General features: G+C 38.6%; 1 protein-coding gene across 16 annotated transcripts in view; it reads left to right on the top strand.

Annotated features, from left to right (window-relative positions):
* TTLL5 (tubulin tyrosine ligase like 5) overlaps nt 1-22,907 on the top strand; it is a 296,525-nt gene that overhangs the window by 57,174 nt on the left and 216,444 nt on the right. For 13 of the 16 annotated variants that reach the window (XR_009223721.1, XM_058567405.1, XM_058567407.1 and 10 more), the window contains 6 exons: nt 7,168-7,249; nt 8,844-8,905; nt 9,992-10,086; nt 12,325-12,369; nt 20,386-20,499; nt 21,039-21,130. Coding sequence is in view for 15 of the 16 variants with exons in the window: in XM_058567405.1 (XP_058423388.1) it covers nt 7,168-7,249; nt 8,844-8,905; nt 9,992-10,086; nt 12,325-12,369; nt 20,386-20,499; nt 21,039-21,130 (490 nt within the window). In the remaining variant the exon portion in view is untranslated. The remainder of the gene's footprint in view (nt 1-7,167; nt 7,250-8,843; nt 8,906-9,991; nt 10,087-12,324; nt 12,370-20,385; nt 20,500-21,038; nt 21,131-22,907) is intronic. The other 3 variants (XM_058567402.1, XM_058567406.1, XM_058567408.1) reach the window with 1 other exon arrangement.

Here is a 22,907-nt window from a genome sequence, read left to right on the forward strand (position 1 = left end):
GCATACATTCTCTAATAATGTGAACCCCTTGACCAACAAAAAATAATGAAAGTCATCAAACAGTTCACTTTTTGAGCTAGTGTCCTTTTCTGGTTTATCCTGTGGTCCTCTTTGGATGGGAAGAGAAGTTTATTTTAGAAGGGACTTAGTAGAAAGTACCTACTGTTTATCAAACACTCTTCGTTGGTTATTTCCTTTAGTCCTCTTAACAGTTTTGTTGGTATTTATTACTCATGTTTAATAGGCAAAGAAAAAGATCAGAGAGGTTAAATAATTTGTCCTAGGTCATGCAGTTAATAAATGACAAAGCCAAGATTGAGAGCCAGGTCTCTCTGGCTCTTTTTCCACCCACATAAAGACAAGTTCTGATGTACCCGGCCACTTTTGGCGTGCCGTGTATCCTGGATTCTCCTTCTGCTCTCCTGTAACTGGATCTCAGGAAAAATATCATCTTTTCTAGCAGATCACCCCTGAAAAAGTGATCTTTCTGCTCTAATCAATAGTACCTAGTCCTAGATACTCTTTCAAATCTACCTTTACATATGGTAGCCAGATAGTGATAGATTTATTGGACTTGTTAACAAATTGGCTCTGGGCTTTTTCTTGTATTTAGTTCATTTTCCTGTGGGATCTTGATCTGCTTTTTTCTAAATTCTCCTCCTGGACCCCAGATAAAGACTTCTTCCTTAGGTTTTCAACTCAAATCCAAAGCCAAGGTGAAAAAGAATTTCCTTTATACAATAGCATTTGAATGACAGTGAGTACTAGCTAATGTCAGTGCTTTCCACTGCCTCAGGGATTACAGCTTCAGCTGGGACCTTATTTCTGGAGAGGGCTAGTGGATTGATTCCAAAATTAATGGTGTGACATGTTTCGTAGTCTCTTAGGCCTTGGATGCATTATTATTTTCTCTATCAGATCTTTTTTTTTCCTCCCTTTTAGACTGTCTTCTAAGTTTTTCCTTAATATGTCTTAATATATAAAAATCTTAATAAGGATTTCTTTTATTTTCTTTATGATTGGTGGCCTTAGTATGACTATTTCAAGTCTTGTGATCAGGGTTATTTTGGGAGAGTAGCTGCAAATTATTTTGTCTTTCTCCAAAATTGTCCAGTGTATTTCAATTAAAATTTTTTTCTCTCTTTTTTCTTCTCTTTTTTCTTCGTCTTTCCATATTTCTTGATTGCTTCCTGTGTGCTTTTTATAGTACAGGCAGCTTGGTATATAACAATGAATGAGACATAACCCCTGCCATCAAGTGGTGGTAGGGAGCAGGCGTGAAATGGTAAATGACAGCACAAGTAGCAGAGTAACTCAAGTGCTCTGGGAATACGCAAGAGTTACACAGCTGTGCCTAGGGGAGCCAGGGAAAGCCATTCCTAGCAGAGGGAATAAACGCAGTGTCATGACAGGATGTGGCATTTTTTGAAATGGAAAGTTCAATGTGACTAGATGTAGCCTGCGTAGGATGGTGTGGCGGGAGATAAGGTTATGGAAGTAGATTGGGACCCAATTTATAAAGGACTGACACATTTAAATTCATCCTGAAAACAATAGACAGCCACTAGAGTTTTTTGAGCAGGGGAGCAATAGGATTATTATTTTTTTCTTTAACTTTTATCATGATTTGACCCAAAGCTTGGCACACCAGAATTACAACAAGGGGAATACTGTACAACATTACTAGAAGTGACTAATTTAAAATCCTCCCGGAACCAACCTGACATCAGTGTCTGTCGTTGGGCCGATTCACTGCCTGTCTCTAGCCAACTATTAGATTTATGTTTTAGAAAGGTAATCGTGACGGCCATGTGGAGAATGGACTGCAGAGGGGAGAGACTAGTGCTGGGGAAGTGATTTGGGAGGTAAGAGGTACTTAGTGATAATATACACTTACCTGTGACCCAGCAATCCCACCCGTAGGTATTTACCCAAGAAAAATGAAACCATATGTTCACACAAATACCTGTACACGAATGTTTATAGCAGGCTTATTCATTATAGTCAAAAACTGGAAGCAACCCAGTGTCCATGAGCTGTTGAGTGGATAAACAAATTGTGGTGTGTCCATAAAATGGAATACTACTCAGCAATAAAAGGAATGATTACACTACTGATACATGTAATAACATAGATAAATCTCAAAAGCACAATGCTGAGTGAAAGAAGCCACGCTCAAAAGGTTATATACTGTATGAATACATTTATTTGACTTTCTGGAAAAGGCAGAAATCAGATCAGTGGTTGCTGGTGGATGGGGAATGAGGATTGACTGCAAAGGGGCACAAGGGAACGTTTGCTATAGAATTGTTCTGTATAGATTGTGTTCTCTATAGATGTTCTCTATAGATTGTGGTGGTGGTTAAACAACTCTATATAACTCATCAAACTGTACAATTTAAAAGGATGAATTTTATTGTGTGTAAATTAAACCTCAGTAAACCTGTCTTAGAGCCAACCCTGGTTATCTAGTGGTTAAGATTCGGTGCTCTCACTGCCACGCCCTGGGTTCATTTCCTGAGTCAGGGAACCATACCACCCGTCTGTCAGTTGTCATACTGTGGTGATTATCTGTTGCTGTAAAGCTGAAAGCTATGCTACTGGTATTTCAAATACCAGCAGGGTCACTCATGGTGGACAGGTTTCAGCAGAGCTTCCAGACTAGACAGACTAAGAAGAAGGACCTGGCCACCACTTCTGAAAAAAATTGGCCATGAAAACCCTATGAACAGCAGGAGAGCACTGTCTGATATAGAGCTGGAAGGTGAGAGGATGGCACAAAAAGACTGGGCAGGGTTCCGCTGTGCTGTACATAGGGTTGCTAGGAGTTGGAATTGGCTCAATGGCACTAACAACAAAAATTTGTCTTAAAACAAGAAACAATGACAGATGGCTGAACCTTAAAAACATGCTAAATAAAAGAATCTAGACTCAAAAAACTATATGCTTCCATTTATATGAAATTCTAGAATAGGCAAAACTAATCTATACTGGAAGAAAGATGGATAGTGGTTGTCTAGGGGTGTGATGTGGGGAGCAGGGTATTTACCAGGAAGGGACATGAGGGATCTTTCTGGGGTGATGGAAACGTTCTGTGTGGGTTGATATGAGTGTGGGTTACATGGATGTATTCAATTATCAAGACTCATCAAATTGTACACTTAAGATCCATCTATTTCATTATATGTAAATTATACTTCAAAAAGGAATATAGGAGTTAGGCTGGATTAAAGAGAAAGAGAGAAAGAGATCTGGTAATCTTTTGGATTTGGGAGGTGGTAAAGAGAGTATTTCTAGCTTTGGAGACTGGTGAATGGGGTTACCATTTTCCGAGATGAAGAATAATGGGGAAGCCAAACAAGTTTTGGGGAAAGATAATGAGCTATGTTTTGTTGAATGTTGAGTACCCATGGGATATTCTAGTGAAATTGTCTAGAAGGTAGTTGGAATTATGCATTTGGTGTCTAGGAGATACTTGACTAAAGATATAGATTTGAATGTCATCATCATAGTATTAATTACAGCCATGAGAATATATGAGATCACCCAAGAAGAGAAGTAGAATTGAGAAGGAAAGACACCTGAGGATGCCACCCTGAGCAAACCTACCAGTGAATAGCTGGGCAGAAGAGAAGGAATGAAAGGAGAGGAAGGAGAGTAGAATCTTAAGAGAGCAGTGTCCTGGAACCCCAGGGAGGAAAAGTTCCAAAAGTAAGGGGTGGTCAACAGTTTTAGATGCTTGGGCGTAGCAATAAGGTAGTCTTTGGTGATCAGACTGAGAACAGTTAATTATTAGAGAGTGGGAGCAGAAGCAAAATCTTATGGGATGGGGAGCGAATAAGCATTAAGAAAGTTAAGACAGCTAAGTGTAGATTGCTTCTTCTAGAAGCTTCGTTAAAGAAATAGGGAGATAAGGGCACTAATGTGAAGTAGGAGGTGGAGTCAGGCTTCTTCTTACCATTCACTAGTATAATGTTCGTTTGTTTTGATTTGGCTGGGGGCTGAAGAGAGTGTTTCTCACCAAGGAAAAATTTCCTGAGGAAATGTTGTTGAATAAGGTAGTATCAACAGTCCTTCAAAAATAACTTGCTCTTCTGTCCCTGTGAAGATAACGCGGAGGAGCAAAGAAAGTAGCTCTCAGAACTGGAAAAGCCTACTTGCCTGCCCTCTTTAACGACAGGAACACTGGTAGCTCTCATTCTGGATACTCAATTTTTGAAATTCTAGGCACTGCTGCTAAAACACACAACATTAAAAGGGGAGGAAGTTTAATATCCTCAGTACAACCTACACCTCACCTTTTAATGTCCACAGAAAAGACCAACCATAAGTTAAAAGGGTCATTATAAGGACTCTACTAGCCTGCCAAGGACCCAAATTCTTGTTCTTAAAGCTGAATCAATTATTTTTAAGAGATAAACCTGATAAATGCTGTCTTTTCACCCTGTTCCTCTCCCCAGTTTCCAGCCTCCTAGGTGAGCTGGCCTTTGCACTGTGTTGTAATGCCATCCCACACAGTCTGTTTCTTCTCCCACTCCTAGGTGATGTACATCCACACCTGGCGCATGTGCAGACGTGATTAGAGTCAAAGCTGATTTTGAGATAGTTTGATTTTGTTTAGCTGGGTAAAAATTAAGTTGGCACCGTAAAGGGTGTTGTCTGTCTTTGGGTCATTTTTTTTTTCTTACTTCCCAGAGTATTGGTTCTCAGCCTTTCAATTGAGATTTGTAGAATTAGCCTCTAAATTTGAGCAATAGTTAAGTAAATGTGTTGGCTTCTTAATGTGAGGTGTTTAAATTGTGAGTCTCCTTGATTATTATTCTGTTTCAGTTTGTCTTCATTTGTGGCAGATTCTGCAAACTGATCGATATGTGTATCAATTATTATTTTCACTGTGTTCCTCATACTATTCTTATTAATAATATTACCACTATGAAACAGTTGAATCCTTTGCTTCAGCTTTTAAAAACTGAAGAGAATGTTATTTTTCTTGAATCAGACTCACATTATATTCTCTCTTGCTTGTGTAATATTAACATGGACTTGTAGAGTTTGCAGGTAGGTTTTTCCTTTTAAATGCTTTATTTAGTGCTATATTACAAAAGATTTTTCTCAGATTAAAAATAAATATTCTGGGTCAGGCCTGGTGGCGTAGTGGTTAAGTTCGCGTGCTCTGCTTCGGTGGCCCGGGGTTCGCAGGTTCAGATCCCGGGCGTGGACTGATGCACTGCTTGTCAAGCCATGCTGTGGTGGCAACCCATACAAAGTGGAGGAAGATGGGCACGGATGTTAGCCCAGGCCAGTCTTCCTCAGCAAAAAGAGGAGGATTGGCATGGATGTTAGCTCAGGGCTAATCTTCCTCTCACACGCACATACGCACACACAAAATAAATAAATAAATAATAAATAAATAAATATATATTCTGTGGGGTGACTGCAGATTAGGTAAAATATTCAGAAGAATGTTCTGGCCGTAAAAGCTATGAGTTTGTTACCAAAAGAAGATAGGTGAAGAAGCTTTCTTTTCTTTACATTTTAAAGTATAGATAATATTTAATTTTTGTGTGGTTACATGAAGGTGAATCCCCTCTCAGACTCTTTTATAGTTTGTGATTATTTTTGCAAATTAAGTGGAATCCTAAATAATTACTATGGTAGCCAAGTCATTCTTGGAAACTTCTCTCTAGAGAGAATTCGAATATGAATGTCTACCTGAATCCATACTACGTAAATAAGAATTTTGGATGTAGGTTTACTGAACATACAGATATTGACAAATGATAATTAACAGAGAGGATAAAGGAAACCAAAAGGTGCTAAAGAAATATCAGAGAGAGAAATGACTTCCCCATGTTCCACAGTGAATAAATGGTGGAGTCATGAGGAGGATCCAGGTCTCTAGATTCCCATTCTAGGATTCTTGGTACTACATCAGACTTCCTGTGTTCTAGAAGAGAGTCTTTGGCACCATCTTTTTAGAAGCCTACATTTATTTTTCTATGTTTTTGAGAGATTTGAGAAATGGGAAAATCTTTTTTGAAGTAAAGAAATTTGTTTCAAAATGAATTTCTAGAAAATACCTGGTTGTGTTCTGTGGGTGTGAGCTGTGGCCTGTGACCTCTGGTCGAACTGTAAGGAAGCTAGTCTTTTCTCTTGGAAAGAACATGTAAAGAGTTTATTTGAGGGACACAGAGTGGGATGTTTGGGAGTTACTGGGACTTCTGAAAATCTGATATATTTGATGTAAGTATACCAAGTAGGACTATGCACTATGCTTTCTGTAGAGAGGGTCTGATTAGTAATAATAAGAGTAGAGGTTGCCAGCTGAGGTTCCAAAGCTAGCCTCTCATCCCTGCATTCTAGGAGAAAAGCCTACTCATGGTTCTTGCTTTGCTCTTTGCAACAGTTGGGGAATTAGGGTAAGAGAATCAGTAAAGAATCCAGAACCCATGGAAATTTGATCTCTGGCTCCCTCCTTTAAATAATAATAGTAGTGCAAGATGGCTTGTCACAATCCTGCTGTCCTGCCACTAGCTCCCTCCTTTCTCTTCTATCTTTCTGTGTTGGGCCAGTGTATTTTATTTTCTATCTTCAAAGGGAAATTGAAACCATAAGAGAGGGGAAACAATAAATACGTTTTATACTTAGATGTCTTCTTGACCTAGGTTGCAAAAGCAAGATCTTGGTTTAAGGAAGTGTGATGGAATCATACTAGAGAGATGCCTTCAGTAGATTTTTCTGTTTTCAGAGTGTGGCGGGGAAGTGGTGGGGGATAACAATCCAAAGCAAGCCCAAAGCACCATTGATACTGGATGTACTTGTTGCGTTCCTGTCCCAACGTTTTTTTTACCCATAAGCACAGCAGAATCTTGCTTGTTGACTCTCCTAGAGTCAGGTCACTTTGTGTTTAGAATTCAAGAATGTTAATAGAGTGGATGATAAAAAAAAAAAACAGTGGAATTTTATTGCATTGTTTTCTTATTATCTCCAGAGCTTGATTAATTTCTCTTGAACTGGAAAGATTCTCTGCTTCTACTTCCACTTATTATTTATACTCAGCAAGTTTCTAGGGCTCTGGTGGAAGTTGATTGGATTGAATCTTCCAGATCTTTATTCGGTTGTGACATGGAAAATGATCTTGTATATTGTGTTATGTTGTATTTCTAGAACTCTATGGCTTTGATGTGCTCATAGATTCTACTCTGAAGCCATGGTTGTTGGAAGTGAATCTCTCTCCTTCTTTGGCCTGGTAAGTACTCTGTTCCATCAACTAGAAAAGGACAGACCTTCAATGAGTAGCACTAAAAAACACTTTTTTTGGTTACGTCTCTTGGCACTAGGAGATTTTTTTCCCCCTAGTTACTAGATAGAGATGACTAGAATTTCTAAATTTGGGGGTTTTGTGGTTTGTTGTCCAAGTCCATGTGACAACCATGAATCCCTATCTTACTAGTCAATTTGCCATCTATGTTTACTGTCTTATTGGGCTCCTAAGGGATGCTTCTTGCATTTATTTTTATCCCCACTTCTCTCTTTCTCTTTTTTTTTTTTTGAAACTTTGTACATGTTCTGCTAAGGCCACACAAATACATGAGGTATTATATTTCCTTTATTACCAAAGGTTTATACAGACTCAAATCCACGTATCCATAAAGGTGTATAGAGCTGGGCCCAGGGTAGTGTAGATCATATCTGGTCCTTTTGCTCTGTCCATGTCCTGGTATCCATCCAAGATTAAAGTCCCAAAACTTTAGACAATCTTTAAAAATTTTTTTTAACCTATCCGTTGTTTAGAAGAAGGAAAGAAACATATTTTTCAGTACCAGAGAAGATTCTGCTTATATCTGCAGCTACAGCCAGAGTTTCTATTAGCTATATGCTTCTGTAAACAGCTAGAGACCCTAGAGATTTATGGCAGAGACCACCCAGCTGCTGCATTTTTAAGGATGAGAAATGTTGGCAAATGCCAAGTAATCAAATGAAGACGGATTGACTACTTTGTGGGGTGAGAGTTTGGCTTAACCCCAATAGTAAGTTGTAGAGCTAGATATTACAGATGCTTCAGATATTGAGCTACGCTTTTGTTAAGTCAGCTTTTTGCAGATTGCCGAGCAAGGTATATCATGCAGTATTAGAGATCCCCAGAGTGATGCCTTGGATCCAGCAGCTGGAGTACTCTGATTCATGGAGGAACACCTCCAATGTGTTGGCCAAAGCCAACACAGCAGTCACTGCCACAGAGAGGCCTCCAACTTTCAGCCCATGTTGTTTCTGTTTCTGTGTGTGTTCTGCTGCATCGTCTGGTGATATTTTGGGATAACTTATATTTTTTTGCGCTCATTTGCAAGCCTGCAAGCTTAACAAGATTGATTTAGAACAGAAAATGAAGCCTTAAAAAATGTACAAAGATGGCCAAAGTTCCCTCTCTTGCATATGAATGTGATTTGAGTATTGCAGCAGTAAAAACTAATTTGGATGTTGGGCACAGTCATAAAAGAGCATATTAAATATTTGAATCTCTAAAATCTGCAGTGATAATGAAGCAGTATTCTTGACTTGTGCAGAATTTGAATTGCACAAGACCTTCTGGAATAAAAAGATTGCATGTCAGGGAATCAATGTCTTGGTGCTGGGCCTGCCCTACAGAGGATGAGTTTAACACCAGGCTTTTATTTCTAGCATTTTTGCCCAGATTTCTTTTTATTTTTCCATGGATTTGGTGAGCTTTATGTGTTGCTCCTCATTGACATCTGGAAGCTTTGCTGTTTTGGAGCCCGTTAGGGACAGCCATTCTGTTAACCTATAAAATTATCGATTGCTCTTTTCTGTCTCTGTTCTGTTAGTGATGCACCTCTGGACCTAAAGATTAAAGCCAGTATGATTTCAGATATGTTCACTGTTGTAGGTGAGTAGTAATGTTTTCTGAAAACTCACATAAAGGTTAACCAGAGCGTCCATTTTGTCAGACTCTATAGGTGTTGCCAACTGGCAGTTCTTAAGCCATGCTGAATGTTTTGTACTAAAAAATTATATTTTCAGGGAAGTGTTTATATGTTTCTGTTCCTCCTGGCTCCATCCTGTCCTAAGGCTGAACCACAACCAGGGCTGAGACCTAATTCCTGGGGCATAGGAATTCTGAGCTGAGGAAGAGAATTAAGCAAAGATCTGGAGAAAGTATATTTTTCTCTGAGCTAAGATAGTGAAACCCACTGAAGAAGCTTTGTTACTACAAAGGAGACTGGCTGCATTTCTGCTAGACAGCCTCTAGTGGTATCAGCATGATCCTTTCTGCAGTAGTTATAACTGAAGCAGCCCAAGGAAGAAAGCCCTTTTTGAGTAGATAAGCCAAAACTTTGAAATGGAGATGAGCAGTCAGGTGGGTCTGTTGTAGGTCTGTGGCTGTTATTTTTTTAAGTACTCTAAAAAGACATAATAAAATGTTTTTGAAATAAACTAGTATTTGCTGTACCAGCAAATGCTGTACAACTTAGCTACTCTATTCTACGTGGTTGGGAATCTGCTTCTTTTTAGGAAGTGAAATTAGCCCAAGCCTAATTTCCTAAGCCATAGACAATCTACAAAGCCCATTTTGAAAGTTGCCAATAGACCGTCTTCAGCAGTTCCAGAAGTGGATCTTGTAACAGGACAAGACCCCTCACTTGCTTGTGGATTCTCTTGGAAAAAGATTATTTTCCAGTTCCCATCCAGAAAGCTACTTTAAAATAATTTATTTTTATTGACAACCGTGTGTTTTTAAATGGTGGTTTGCACCATTTCTCTGAAGTTCATCAAAAATCTACATCTCTTTTTCTGTCAGAATCACATTCAAGCAGAGTGTGTATGGGAGAGTCATGCCCAGTCCTCTTGAGGATGGATCTCTGTAATATTTATGACAATGAAACTGAGTTTGTACATCTAAAGAAAAGGTGCAGCTAAACCTGTTAATTTCTTAGAAACTCCTAGGTGTTAATGTTTCCCATTCCCCATTCAGGATTTGTGTGCCAGGATCCTGCCCAGCGGGCATCAACCCGGCCAATTTATCCCACCTTTGAGTCTTCCAGGAGAAACCCTTTCCAGAAACCTCAGGTAAGCAAATTCAGCAGCAGGGAACCCGAAGGAGGCTTATTAGAAAGTGGGCGCTGATGTAAATGAGTGAGCCGAAGCACTGTGGATATGAGGTCACTGAGAGCAGGAGGATTTGGGGATCATTCTAGACAGAAGGCAGTTATATTCAGCTGTGGCTGATAGCTTATGCTTTCAGTGCTTTCAGACAAACTTACTGTCTGCTTTTTTTTTTTTTGGCTTCTTTTTTCATTATATTTCTTTTTTTCTTTCTCTTCTTAAAAATCATCCTCTTTTTTCTCAAATTGATACATTCGTAAACAAGGCACAGAGAGGGAGCCTACAAATTCTTAGTCGTTACTCTGCTACATTCTTTTTGATCTTTAGACTAGCTTCATAAAGAAGATGCTCAATTGAAATAATATCTTCTCTTCAAAAGGACCCTCAGTGATCATGAGGTGTTGATTGAAGTAAAATGAGATAAATGCCTACAGAAACATGTGCATGTCTGAAACATCATTTGATCAAGCATTGCGCCGGTCCTTGTACACTCTGCATTTTTGTTCCAGTTAAACTAATCAGCTAATCATTCTCTCTACTCATCCCATCTTCTAATCAGTCCCTGCCTGTCCAGACCTGGCTAGTGTCCACTTCTGTTTCTTTGCCTTTAACATTTCTTCTTACCTAAAAGGTCCACCTTCCTCCTCTCTTCCCATCTGGATTGGTTACCTCGCCTGCTTAGAAGTTGGGAGATCATTTCTTATTAAATCCATCCACTGTGTCGTGACCTTTACTTTTCATTTCAACATCATTTACTTGTTCTCTGTTGCATTGTTTTGCATTCATTGATTGGTTGCTTTTAAATTGTCCAGTACTCCCCTGCTAGAGTGTAAGCTCTTTGAAGGCAGAAACAGCTTCTTCCCTGTCCCTCCTCCTTCCCTTTCCCCTCACCCCCTATCAATCATCCTCCACCTTTGCATTAGCCCTCCACCCCTGTCTCTTCTCCTCCCTTCTCCTGCCACTCCTTTTGCTTGCTGGTCTCATTTAGAGTAGTGCTGTTTCTGTTTGCCAAGCTCATATACGATTATGTATTCAGATAACTTTTCATTGGAACAGGGTTTGCCAACTCAAATGCCTCTAGGGGCTGTGGGTAGACTATGTAAATGAGTAAATAGGGCCAGGTATAATAGAGCTAAGAGTGATGTGACTGAGGTAAACTGGAGAGTGCATGCCTCGTATAAAAAGGGGCAGCTGCTTTACTAATGTGCCCTAGCTGAGCACTGCCGTGCCTGAGTGTGGGCCCAGTGTTGTCAGATCTTCCGACTGTCAAGAGAAATCATAAATCTTATTGTAAAATATTGGCAACGAGTTCAATTAAAAAAATACTTGGCAGACCAAACATAGCGTGTCTTTGAGCTGAATTTAGTCTTTGGGCTACCTGTCTGTGACCTCTTGCTCTAGAATTATTCCCTATTGGTATTAGTATTATGATGTGGAAAAGGGTGTATGATATTTTAAGGGGTATTATCTTGGATTAGAAGTAAAACCAGGCAACAAGATTGTACTTAATCAGTACATCATCACAGATCAAAGGGTTTTCTTTAATTTTTAATAAGAAGTAGTAGAGGATTAACCTAAGTGTACTAGGAAAACTGGGTTTAGGCAATCACATTCCTTTGCAAATTATTTCCTGCAGTATCTGTGGTAAGAGCCACAGAATTGCGTGTAAAGGATTGTGAATGTTTCTGTGCAGCTTTGACAGAGTCTCTGCCAAGTTTCACTCTAGGGCTAGCTGTGTGTCAATCTTGGATGAATTGATCTCTTTTCTTAGTTTGCCTGTCAGCTTTCATTGGCGACTCTTTGCAAATAGAGAATCTATTCACTATTTGTTTTGCTAACTTGTAAGTAACAGCATGGCTTCATCCATAAGTCACCTACAGGACACTTATTTAAAGGCTAAAGAAACTGTAGATGAGTTATAGTACTGTGTGAAACAAATTTAACTTCAGGTCCTCAGTCTGTGACAGTTAGGATTGTGCTCTCAGTGGTGAGGAAGTGAAACTGGAATAGATACACTGTAGGAGAAAGCAGTGTGAAAAATAAAGAATGCTCTGATCTTCCAAGCACAAAGTGTAGGGCTCTTCCTTTTGGTCTCTGCTTGGAGATCATTTTTTCCTTTTTTATATCATAAATGTAGGAGCTGGAAAATACAGGCATGTTAGGAGAAGATAAGGCTTTATTCCGTTTTTCTGTCTTTTATAGCGTCCGGTATCTGCACAGTTTCAGTCATGTTTCAACGCCAAACAGGTAAGTTCTGGGTCATTTGGAGACTTCATTCAAGTTTTTACTTCCATTCCCTAAGTGGACAATCTTTTAGCTTTACCCTTTCACAGTACATATTTCATGCACCTGCTTTATGAATAGTTTAATAACATAAAATAGAATATGTAAAAATGAATGCACACGGAGGTCTTTTCAGATACAAAATAAAGAGTGGAGGTTGCAAGAGTTTATGAATCCTTTTTCCTGATAGTGCTTATGCTGTGATGGAGGCACTTGAATTTAAATAATGAGCAGGGTTTAGAGGCCTATCTATCGCTTTGACCAAAATATTCCAGAAAGAAAATATCATAGTTCACAACTAATCTTTCTTTTGCTCAGACGTCTTATGAAACGTACTATTGTCAGTAGCTTAGTATTGGAAACGTTTTTGCATTGGGTATTGTGCTATATTTGAGTTTCTTAGATGAAATGTAGTTTCTTATATGTAGTGATTTGTGGTTTTAGGAATCTTAGAAACTCTGCCATAATTAGGGTCTCAGATGCTACCTTTAAAATAAGGACAAAATATTTTATCTTTGTCTCTTAATGATCAGCATTTGCCCTCTTACTGTTCTTATTAGCAGTATTTGAGATTAACTGTCGTTTTCTTCTATGCAGATCTTTTTTTTTTTTTTTTACATCTTTCTGAAGTGATAGCATGGCTGTGAGGGTCCTGCTCCTGCTGTTTGATGCTTTGATATGAAGGATGTGGATGTTCTCTTACATAAGTGTGTCACTTGCAACTATTAGTTCTTTAGCAAAAAGCTCCGCTGTATTTATTTTGGTATTTGTGCTCTCTGATAGTTTCTGGTAAGCTTTGAAGCTTGAATTGTAACTCTCTTAGCTACTGTTTTTTGATAAAATGATTTACCTTGTTTATATGAATCCAGGAAATGAAAAAAAAAGACTTACTGGTTGTCTACTATTTGATAACTGGTTAATGTGGTTCTGTAATACAAGTTTTGGTGTTTAGTTGGTAGAATTAAAAACTCTGTAATATTAGTGTTTTATATTTAGCAAGTACCTAAGAGTGCTAGCTGCTCTCCATGGCAGAAAAAACAAAAAGAACAAGGCTGTTGACTTCAAAGAGCTTACATTCTAAATATCTCTTGAACTAATCTACTTAAAGAGAACATAAAAAGTACTATTTCATAGCCTTCTGAATTTGACTTCAAATATTTTATGATGTGTAATTCTAATCTCAATATCCCTACCCATTTTAATTCTGTTACATCTAGCTCCATTGCTTGAATTGCCACAGGTTGCAATAGCCTGTGGATGAGCAGGACTCTCTCTAGTAGTTATGTGTTTGCACACTGCTAACATAACACAGAGCCTTTCTGGCTTTATTCAGCCAATTTGTATGTGTTGAATTCTTTGGCTCTTACTGTTTTTTGCAATGTCCTGTTTGTCACTGTCTCGCTGTTAACGAAGCACTCTCAACTCCACAGTAGTTTTGTCAGAGCTAAGTGAAAAAAGAGCAGAAATTCTCTGCTCTGGCCATTTAGACTATGTCAGATTTTCTTTTTCTGTTGTCAGATTGTGAAGTCACAGTTTTTTACCTGTTGTTTGACTATTCCTTTTTAATCCATTCTCTCTTTCTACATTTCTCCCTTCCCTTGAATGCCTATGGTTTAAAATTTTCACTCACCAGAAATTAATTTTTAGTGTTCCAAGGCAAGTGGCATGGTTTTGTGGAAAGAACATGGACTTTAAAGTCAACAGACCGGGGTTCAAATTTGAGCTCTTTCGATAACTAGCTGTGAGACCTTGGTCAGGTCCCCTTACATCTCTGAGGCTCACTTCCCACATCTGTCCAATGAGGATAATAATACATACATGGAGTTATGGTAAGAAAGAAATGATAAAACATAGGTAAACTATTTGGGATAGTTCTGGACACTCTTGCCCTCAGAAGCTTTAGTCCCTTTCACACGTTTGAGTCCTATTTTGGTTTTCCTTTTTCCATTGTCAGTATGTGGTGTTATTTTGATATCCATTTATCTATAGTCTTGTTTTTTCACATTTGCTCTCATCCACAAATGCAGATTAACTAATTAATTAATTTATTTATTCATCCTCCCAGACATTAATGAAGATAATAATGCTTAATCAATACCCATTCTGGAAATCACTTCCTAACTTGATTCACTGCTATTTATCTTATCCTATAGTGACATCTTTTAACTGTTTTCAGTTTTTGTTGGTGTATTATTCGTTATATCATGACACTAAGCCCTGATTGGAAATATAATTAAGAATAAAAATTTTATGGAATTTTCACAAATGCTTGTCTAAAATCCAAAGATATTAAATATATTTGCTATATTCCCCCTTTTTTGTAATTTTGTCCTAAAAATCAAAATTTTAAAGCATGTTTTAAAATAAATAAAGCAATCTCCATCCTACTATTCTTCATGAGCCCATTAAACTCTAAATGTTTATGGATTTTTTCCTTTTAATGTTTGTTCCATTATTTTACTAGGGATTCGAGTTAGACTTACCAGGCGATAATCACCAGGAGCATACTTCTTACATTTTTGAAGATTGGTACCCCATTTGTTTTTTTCTAATCTTCTGGTACCTCCTCAGTTCTTCATGATTTTTCAAACATAATTGTAAGTGGTTTTGGTAAGTTTTTTTTTTAGTTTTAAATCCAGTTCCCTTCATAACAAGGTGCATGTCTCTCAGACCTGCTGATTTACATTTATTCCAAATTTCCAGATGTTGCATCTCCTTTTTTACTGTAGCACAAACCTCCTTACTTATTTTTTTTTTTTCCTAATTTCAAAGTATACTTCTGGTTATCATTACATGATAAACAAGGTCAACTTTCTCTGTTAGTCATTTTTTGTTTATTTCTACCCAGATTTATTCATATGTGGTCCTTTTGTTCATTTTCTTTAATTTGATAGCATTAATTCATTTTGCTTTTTAAACTTGCCTTTACCTTTCATTTTCTAGATGACAAGATGCATCACATATAAATTGAGCTATTTCTAGTTCATTTATTTTTGACACAGAATTCCAAACTTTGTAGAACTGCGTTGGGAGATTTTATTCTTTGCATGTGTTCTCTGTCAAACTGATTTCATTTTTGCCTTTCGATTATGATATCTCTTAGGACATGTCACCATTTTTCATATTCCTCATTTTGTCCAGTTCTTCTCATAATGGTACTTTCCAGCTTTCTTTAGGCTTAGAATCTTTTTTTCTGATTCAACATCTGTTTCTTACTGCTTTGAGTGGGGACAGTGGTTCCTTGTCTCAATAATTTCACATTCTCAGTTCTTCCCTAGCAATAAAGGTTAGATGTGTAAAGGTTTCTTCTCTGGGTGTATTTCTGAATCATAGGTTGTACTAATGATAATTTAACATCTTTGATGCGTGTTGCATGGTAGAATTCTTACTTGCACAGTAATTTGGCAGTTTAAAGTCTATCTGAGCACCCAGTAGTTGAAATCATGTGTCATCCAGCCAGAGGCCATGGTTCTCTTTAAGTTCAGAGGAGCTTTATTTCCTTAGTGCCTTCAGTCAATTCATTGGAATATGTGGATTTATTCTATCTCCCAGAGAATGTCGCTGAGCTGATATGCCCAAAGTCAAAACGACAGAATGACTTGCTGGACTGTTTTGTTTTTGTTTTTGACAGTCCTGGTGGCCTTTCAAATCAGTCTGATTCTTTTTTTCTTTTACTTTGCTTTTAATCTCGAGGTATGTCTCCTTGGCATCTATAAGCGTTTCTATTTTCTTTCTTTGTTATCCTTTCTTTTCCCCTTTTCTCTCTGCCTTTTCTCTAACCTGTGTCTGTAATTCGGGCCACATTCCTTAGTAGTTCGTTTCATTAATGAATATTGGTGGGATTCAGCCAGTGGTCTGGGATGGTAATGCTTTGTTGTTCCTGTATAATACGTTTCTCTATAAACCAGCACAGCAGATACTATGTTGATAAAAAAAAAATTTTCTCTAATCTCAAATTTATTGAAAAGCTGAGATTGGCAAAATACTTTTGACTTTCTAGTCTGATATTTTCCAGTAGCTTCCCCAAAGACACAGGCAACCTAGGTGGATTTTAGAGAGGCATTTGTGATACAGTAGCTACAGCTTTTCATCTCTCTCCCTCTCAGCCTTCTTAATAGTTTAGATTGAAATAAATAAGTGAAGAGATTAAAGGCATTTCTAGCCACATTTTTTTCCCTTGGGGTGACATTGACCTTTTCTTTGCAGCCTGGTGATATTCGTGGCAATAAAAGAGTGAAGGCATTAGCCTATGGGAGTTGACAGCTGGGGCATTCAACTAACAAGCACCATTACCCCTCAGCCCCTTCCTTTTTCAAACCTCCCAAATGCCCCAGCCGGGGGCACCTGCCTGAATTCCGACATGCCCCACCCAAACAGCCCACATAGATGCACACAGTAGCTCGAGTTAGAATTGTGGGCTGTGAGTAACAAAAGAGTGGTTGTGAATGTGTATGGGAGACAACTCTTTGAAAGTGACTGGAAGAGAAGGTTGAGATTTTGGGTATTAATTCATTGTTTATGGGAGCAAGTTTAGATTAGTAGAGGCAGGTTGCAGCATCATTATAGTCTCAATCTCTGGAAGCCAGGAATGTGGTTCCATCATGAAGCAGTTCCACAAAGATGAAAATTAGGTTCTAGAAAAGCAAAAAAAATTTACAATAAAAAGATAAAAAAGAAAAATAAACAACAAATAAGAAAATAACAATTAATAAAAAACAGACCAAAAAATGAACAAAAACAAACAAAAAGACAAAAACAAAAAAAATTTAGAAAACGAAAATTGGAGATGCTCATTAGATGTTATTCAGTGGTGGTTTGATCCATGTTATAAATATGACCATGCATTCCTTAAAACTGTTCTAGTAGGTAATAACTATTTCTTAAAATATTTTGGGTTTTTTTTGGTGAGGAGGATTGGCCCTGAGCTAACATCCATAGCCAATCTTCCTCTTTTTGCTTGAGGAAGATTGTCTGTGAGCTAACATCTGTTGCCAGTCTTCCTCTATTTTTGTATATGGGATGCCGCCACAGCATGGCTTGGCAAGTGATGTGTAGGTCCATGCCCGGGATCCAAACCTGTGAACCCCAGGCCGCCAAAGCGGAGCTTGTGAACTTAACCACTACACCACTGGGCTGGCCCTTTAAAATATTTCTATTAACTTTTTAATACAGATTTTAGTTTATCAACACTTCTTTTTTTTTTTTTTTTGAGGCAGATTGGCCCTGAGCTAACATCTGTTGCTAGTCTTCCTCATTTTTTCCATTTTTCTCCCCAAAGCCCCAGTAGATAGTTGTATGTCATGGTTGTACATCCTTCTAGTTGCTCTATGTGGGATGCTGCCTCAGTGTGGCTTGATGAGCAGTGCGTAGGTCCACATCCAGGATCGGAACCAACGAAGTGGAATGCGCGAATTTAACCCCTACGCCACCAGGCCGGCCCGTATCAACACTTCCAAATAACATTTTTTCTATTGTAAAATGCTTAATTGTTATTTTTTTTTTATTACATCATTTAAATAGATGCTTACTTCATACTCTCTTCTTACATAACTTCAGAGGACTTGAAGGTACTCTTAAAGAGTGTGAGGTGATAAGGCACCTTGACTTTGGAGGATTTCCTGCCAGTGGCTTTCTGTTCAGAGCCATGCTGTTACATGTAAAGTAGATAAGCATTTTTTGCAAACAATGAGTAGTATGTGAAAATGAGAAAAATCCTCCAGGCATCCATTTATATTTTGGCTTTTTCAAATTATAAGTTAAATAAGCATTCACACTTCAAAGTTTTTTTTAATGATTATATTACTTAAGTTGCTTCCCTTCCTAAATCTTTAAACTCTCCCCTTGATTCCCCTCTCATCCCAAAATGTACCGTTTAATGTATTAATTACATTAAACAGTATTAATTAATGTATTAAAGAGAAATTGGAAGGGAGTTAAAATTTTTCCCAAAATCCTCTGCGGAGTTTTATTCTTTAATAATTTTATTTATTTATTTATTTTTTTCCCCAAAGCCCCAGTAGATAGTTGTATGTCATAGCTGCACATCCTTCTAGTTGCTGTATGTAGGACGCGGCCTCAGCATGGCCGGAGAAGTGGTACGTCGGTGCACGTCCGGGATCCGAACCCAGGCCGCCAGCAGCAGAGCCCACGCACTTAACCGCTAAGCCACGGGGCTGGCCCTGCGGAGTTTTATTCTAACCATGATTAATCTGTGTGTCAGCACATTCATTCATCTATTAGTTCAACAAATATTTATTGATCTCCTACTCCATGCCAAGTACTCAACTGGTTGCTGAAGATACCATAGGGAAAGCTAAACAGATCAAGTCTCTGCCTTCACATGTTGCTTATATCTGCTGATTTCATGGTTTTTCTTTATATTAGTATCTCATCATGGAGTTGCCTATTAGAAAATCTATTTTTTATAACTCCCATGCTAGCTTTGAAGATTAGTATGTATTGGTCTCCCTTGTGTCCAAAGGTAAAACCATTCATGGTTATTTGTGTACAGAGATGTATTAGTCTGCTTGGGCTGCCATAAAAAAATATCACAGGCTGGGTGGTTTAAATCACAGAAATTTATTTCTCACAGTTCTGGAGGCTGGAAAGTCCAAGATCAAGGTGCCACCAAGATGGCTTTTGTTCTGGGGCCTCTCCTCTTGGCTTGTAGGTGTCCACCATCCAGCTGTGTGCTCACATGACCTCTTCTTTGTGAGTGCTTGGGCAGAGACAGAGTACAGGTTCTCTACTGTCTCTTCTTTTGAGGGCACTGATCCCATCAGACCAGAGCCTCACCCTCCAGACCTCATCTACCTTTAATCACCTCCCAACAGCCCCATCTCCAAATACCATCACATTATGGGTTAGGGCTTCAAACATATGAATTTGAGGGGACACAAACATTCAGTCCATAACAGTGAGTATTGCTGAAAAAGTCAAAAGTTGATTACCAAAATGCCTTTCCGTAAGTAATATACACAAAGAGAAAAATAAACAGTAGCTCCTGACAATGGGGCTTCTTCTCTGTGATCAGAGTTACTTCTTGGGATCTAGAAAGACAATTTATACCCACATTTCTTGAATTATTTCTTATTCTTCCTACTTGGCAGATTTGTCTATTTTATCAGTTACTTCATCTGTTTCAATAATAGTGTATTCTCATGCTTCATACCTGACTTCTCTTGTTACCTTTATATTTCTGTGCTCGCGTAACATCAAACTCACTTAAAACTTTTGTTCCCAGATGAGCTTCCTGATCATCATTTAGAAGGGGAAATAGCCCGGATCATCTCTGGGGATCTGTGGTGAGCGTGGCACACCTGGCTGCCTCCTTGGGGTGCCCAGGGCAGTCTTTCTTGACTCAGGCCTCTTGAAGTCCAGCAGCCACCGCATTTCTCAAGTTGCGGCCTTTTAGTCAGCTCTTTTCTCTGCCGCTGACGACTCTCATCTCAATATTTCCCTCTCAAGTTCTGAAACATCCCACAGCCCAACTTTTTGATCGGTGACAATAATAGATTGCTCCTTGGTTTTCTGTCTTATGTCTCAGTTCTTTTAACTCTTGTTCCCCAGTGTTGAAAAGAATTTGGTTACTTACTGAAATAAATACACATTTAATTTTATATTGAGGTTATTTTCAGATTTTTTTCCACATCCTTGAAAATATTAAATGTACTCTAAACAAAGATTAGGAGTAGGTACAAGCTTAGAAAGCCATGTGGACATATTTCTTTTTTTCCTACTTGTTTCTCTCAACCCTTAGTGTTTTCCTCCTATTCTGTTTTCTCTTCTTGCCTTTGAGTTTATTAGCTTTCATCTATTTTCTAGGGTTTCAGGCTAAGAGATTAATTAAGAGATGGGCTTTGGATTTTAGCTTATATGTATTAGGAAAGATAATGAGGTTGAGGGACTGAATGGAGGGAAATGAAGAAAGACGGTGAAAACTTTTGTTGGTTTTTCTGTTTTGTTTTCCCTTCTCCTTAGCGTTCCCGTCCACTCTCTGCCAGTGATGCGGAAATGAAAAACCTTGTGGCCTCAGCCCGGGAGAAGGTGCCGGGGAAGTTAGGTGGTTCTGTGCTTGGTCTGTCAATGGAGGAGGTAAAGATAACTCCCTTTCAGCCCTTTGTGGGTTAACACGGGGTTCAGTGAAAATTAGTGAGTCATGGGGCAGGCCCCGTGGTGTAGTGGTTAAGTGCGCATGCTCTGCCACTGGCGGCCCCAGTTCGGATCCCTGGCGGGCACTGAAGCATCGCTTGTCAGGCCATGCTGTGGCGGCGTCCCACGTAAAGTGGAGGAAGATGGGCACAGATGTTAGCCCAGGGCCAGTCTTCCTCAGCAAAAAGAGGAGGATTGGCATGGATGTTAGCTCAGGGCTGATCTTCCTCACAAAAAAAAAAGAAAATTAGTGAGTCGTTCATAATATTTATGACCAACTCATATCTTATATTGAGAAGAGAAAGATTCAAGACGGGAGAAATTTCTTCTCAGAAAACAGCATGTTAAATGGAATTAATTCCTCCCTTTGTGCTTCTTTCATATTCTTGGGTCATAACTCTCTTCCTCTGTCTTATAATCACATGGATTTCAGTTTTAAAAACAGATACTCATTTTATTTTATTTTCTCTTCCTCCATGTAGATCAGAGTTTTACGGAGGGTAAAGGAAGAGAATGATCGGAGAGGTGGATTTATTCGCATATTCCCTACATCAGAGACATGGGAAATATATGGGTGAGGTGACTACCTTTTTTTTAAGATCTGTATCTCAGGCCTACAGAATTGGATTAATTGTGACTCAGTGTCGTCATTGCTCCCCATGTGATGCCTTTCTTATTTATTTATAATAGTATGAATATTACCCAACTCAAGAACTAGAGCTTTAACAGTAATTTAATCTACTTGTGCATTATTCCTCTTTTTTTTTTAATCCCCTGCCTCCCTCCTAACTAGCTCCCTAACTCAGGGTTAGACACTCTCCAAAATTTTGTGGTTATCATTACCTTGATTTGAAAAAAAAAATTATTTTATCACCTATATGTGTGCCTAAATGATATATTGTTTATTTTTAATCATCATTGAGATCTAGTTTACATGCAATTAAATGCATCCATTTTAAGTGTACAGTTTGATGATAAGTTTAGACAAATATGAACACCAACATAACCACCACCATCACCACAATCAGAATATAGAATATTTCCATCACCTCCAGAAGTCCCCTCATGCCCCTTTAGAGTCAGTCCACCTCATTACCTCGAGCGTCAGACAGCTACTGATCTGCTTTTTTTTTTTTAATTTTATTTATTTATTTATTTCCCCCCCAAAGCCCCAGTACGTAGTTGTATGTCATAGCTGCACATCCCTTCAGCTGCTGTGCATGGGACGCGGCCTCAGCACTGCCAGAGAAGCCGTGCATCAGTGCACGCCCGGGATCCGAACCCGGGCTGCCAGCAGCGGAGCACACGCACCCAACCGCTAGGCCACGGGGCCGGCCCATGATCTGCTTTTTTGACTATAGTTTTTCTAGAATTTCCTATATAATGGAATTATACAGTATGTACTGTTTGGTGTTAGGAATTTTTTGTTTAGCGTAATGGTTTTGAGATTTGTCCATGTTGTTGTGTGAAGCAGTAGTTCATTCCATATTGTTATGTACTATTTCATTGTATGAATATACCACAATTTGTTTATCCATTCACCTGTTGTAGAGTGTTTGGGTTGTGTCCGGTTTGGGGCTATTGTGGAGAAAGTGGCTATAAATATTCACGTACATGTCTCTGTGTTGATATGTGATTTTATTTCTCTTGGATAAATACCCAGGAGTAGACTAGGTGGGTCACGTGATAAGGGATAAAGTCCCTTATCACATTGTCCCAGTGTAGAATGTATGCGAGTTCCAGTTGCCCCCCATCCTCGTTAACACTTGTTATTGTCAGGCTTTTTAATTTTAGGCATTCTAGTAGTAATGTATCTCTGTGGTGTTAATTTGCTTTTCTCTGATGAATAATGATATTGAGCATTCGTGTGCTATTGGCCATTTGTGTATCTTTCTTTCCATTTTATTTATTTATTTATTTTTTGTGAGGAGGATTAGCCCTGAGCTAACATCTGCTGCCAATCCTCCTCTTTTTGCTGAGGAAGATTGGCCCTGAGCTAACATCTGTGCCCATCTTCCTCTACTTTATATGGAATGCTGCTACAGCATGGCTTGACAAGCGGTTTGTTGGTGCGCGCTTGGGATCTGAACCTGCGAACCCCAGGCTGCCGCAGTGGAGCGCGCACACTTAACCATTATGCCACTGGACCAGCCTCTCTTTCCATTGTAAATTTAGGATTTTTATCTTTTTACTATCGTGTTATAAAGGAATCTTGATATAAATCCTTTCTCAGATATTTATATTGTGAATATTTTCTCCAAGTCTGTGGCTAGCTTTTTCATTTTTGTAACAGTGGCTTTTAAAGAACAGAAGTTTTAAATTTCAGTGAAGTCCAATTGACCATATTTTTT

Source organism: Diceros bicornis, chromosome 24, assembly GCF_020826845.1.
Source record: "Diceros bicornis minor isolate mBicDic1 chromosome 24, mDicBic1.mat.cur, whole genome shotgun sequence".
In the NCBI taxonomy this organism is placed as follows: Eukaryota; Metazoa; Chordata; class Mammalia; order Perissodactyla; family Rhinocerotidae; genus Diceros; species Diceros bicornis.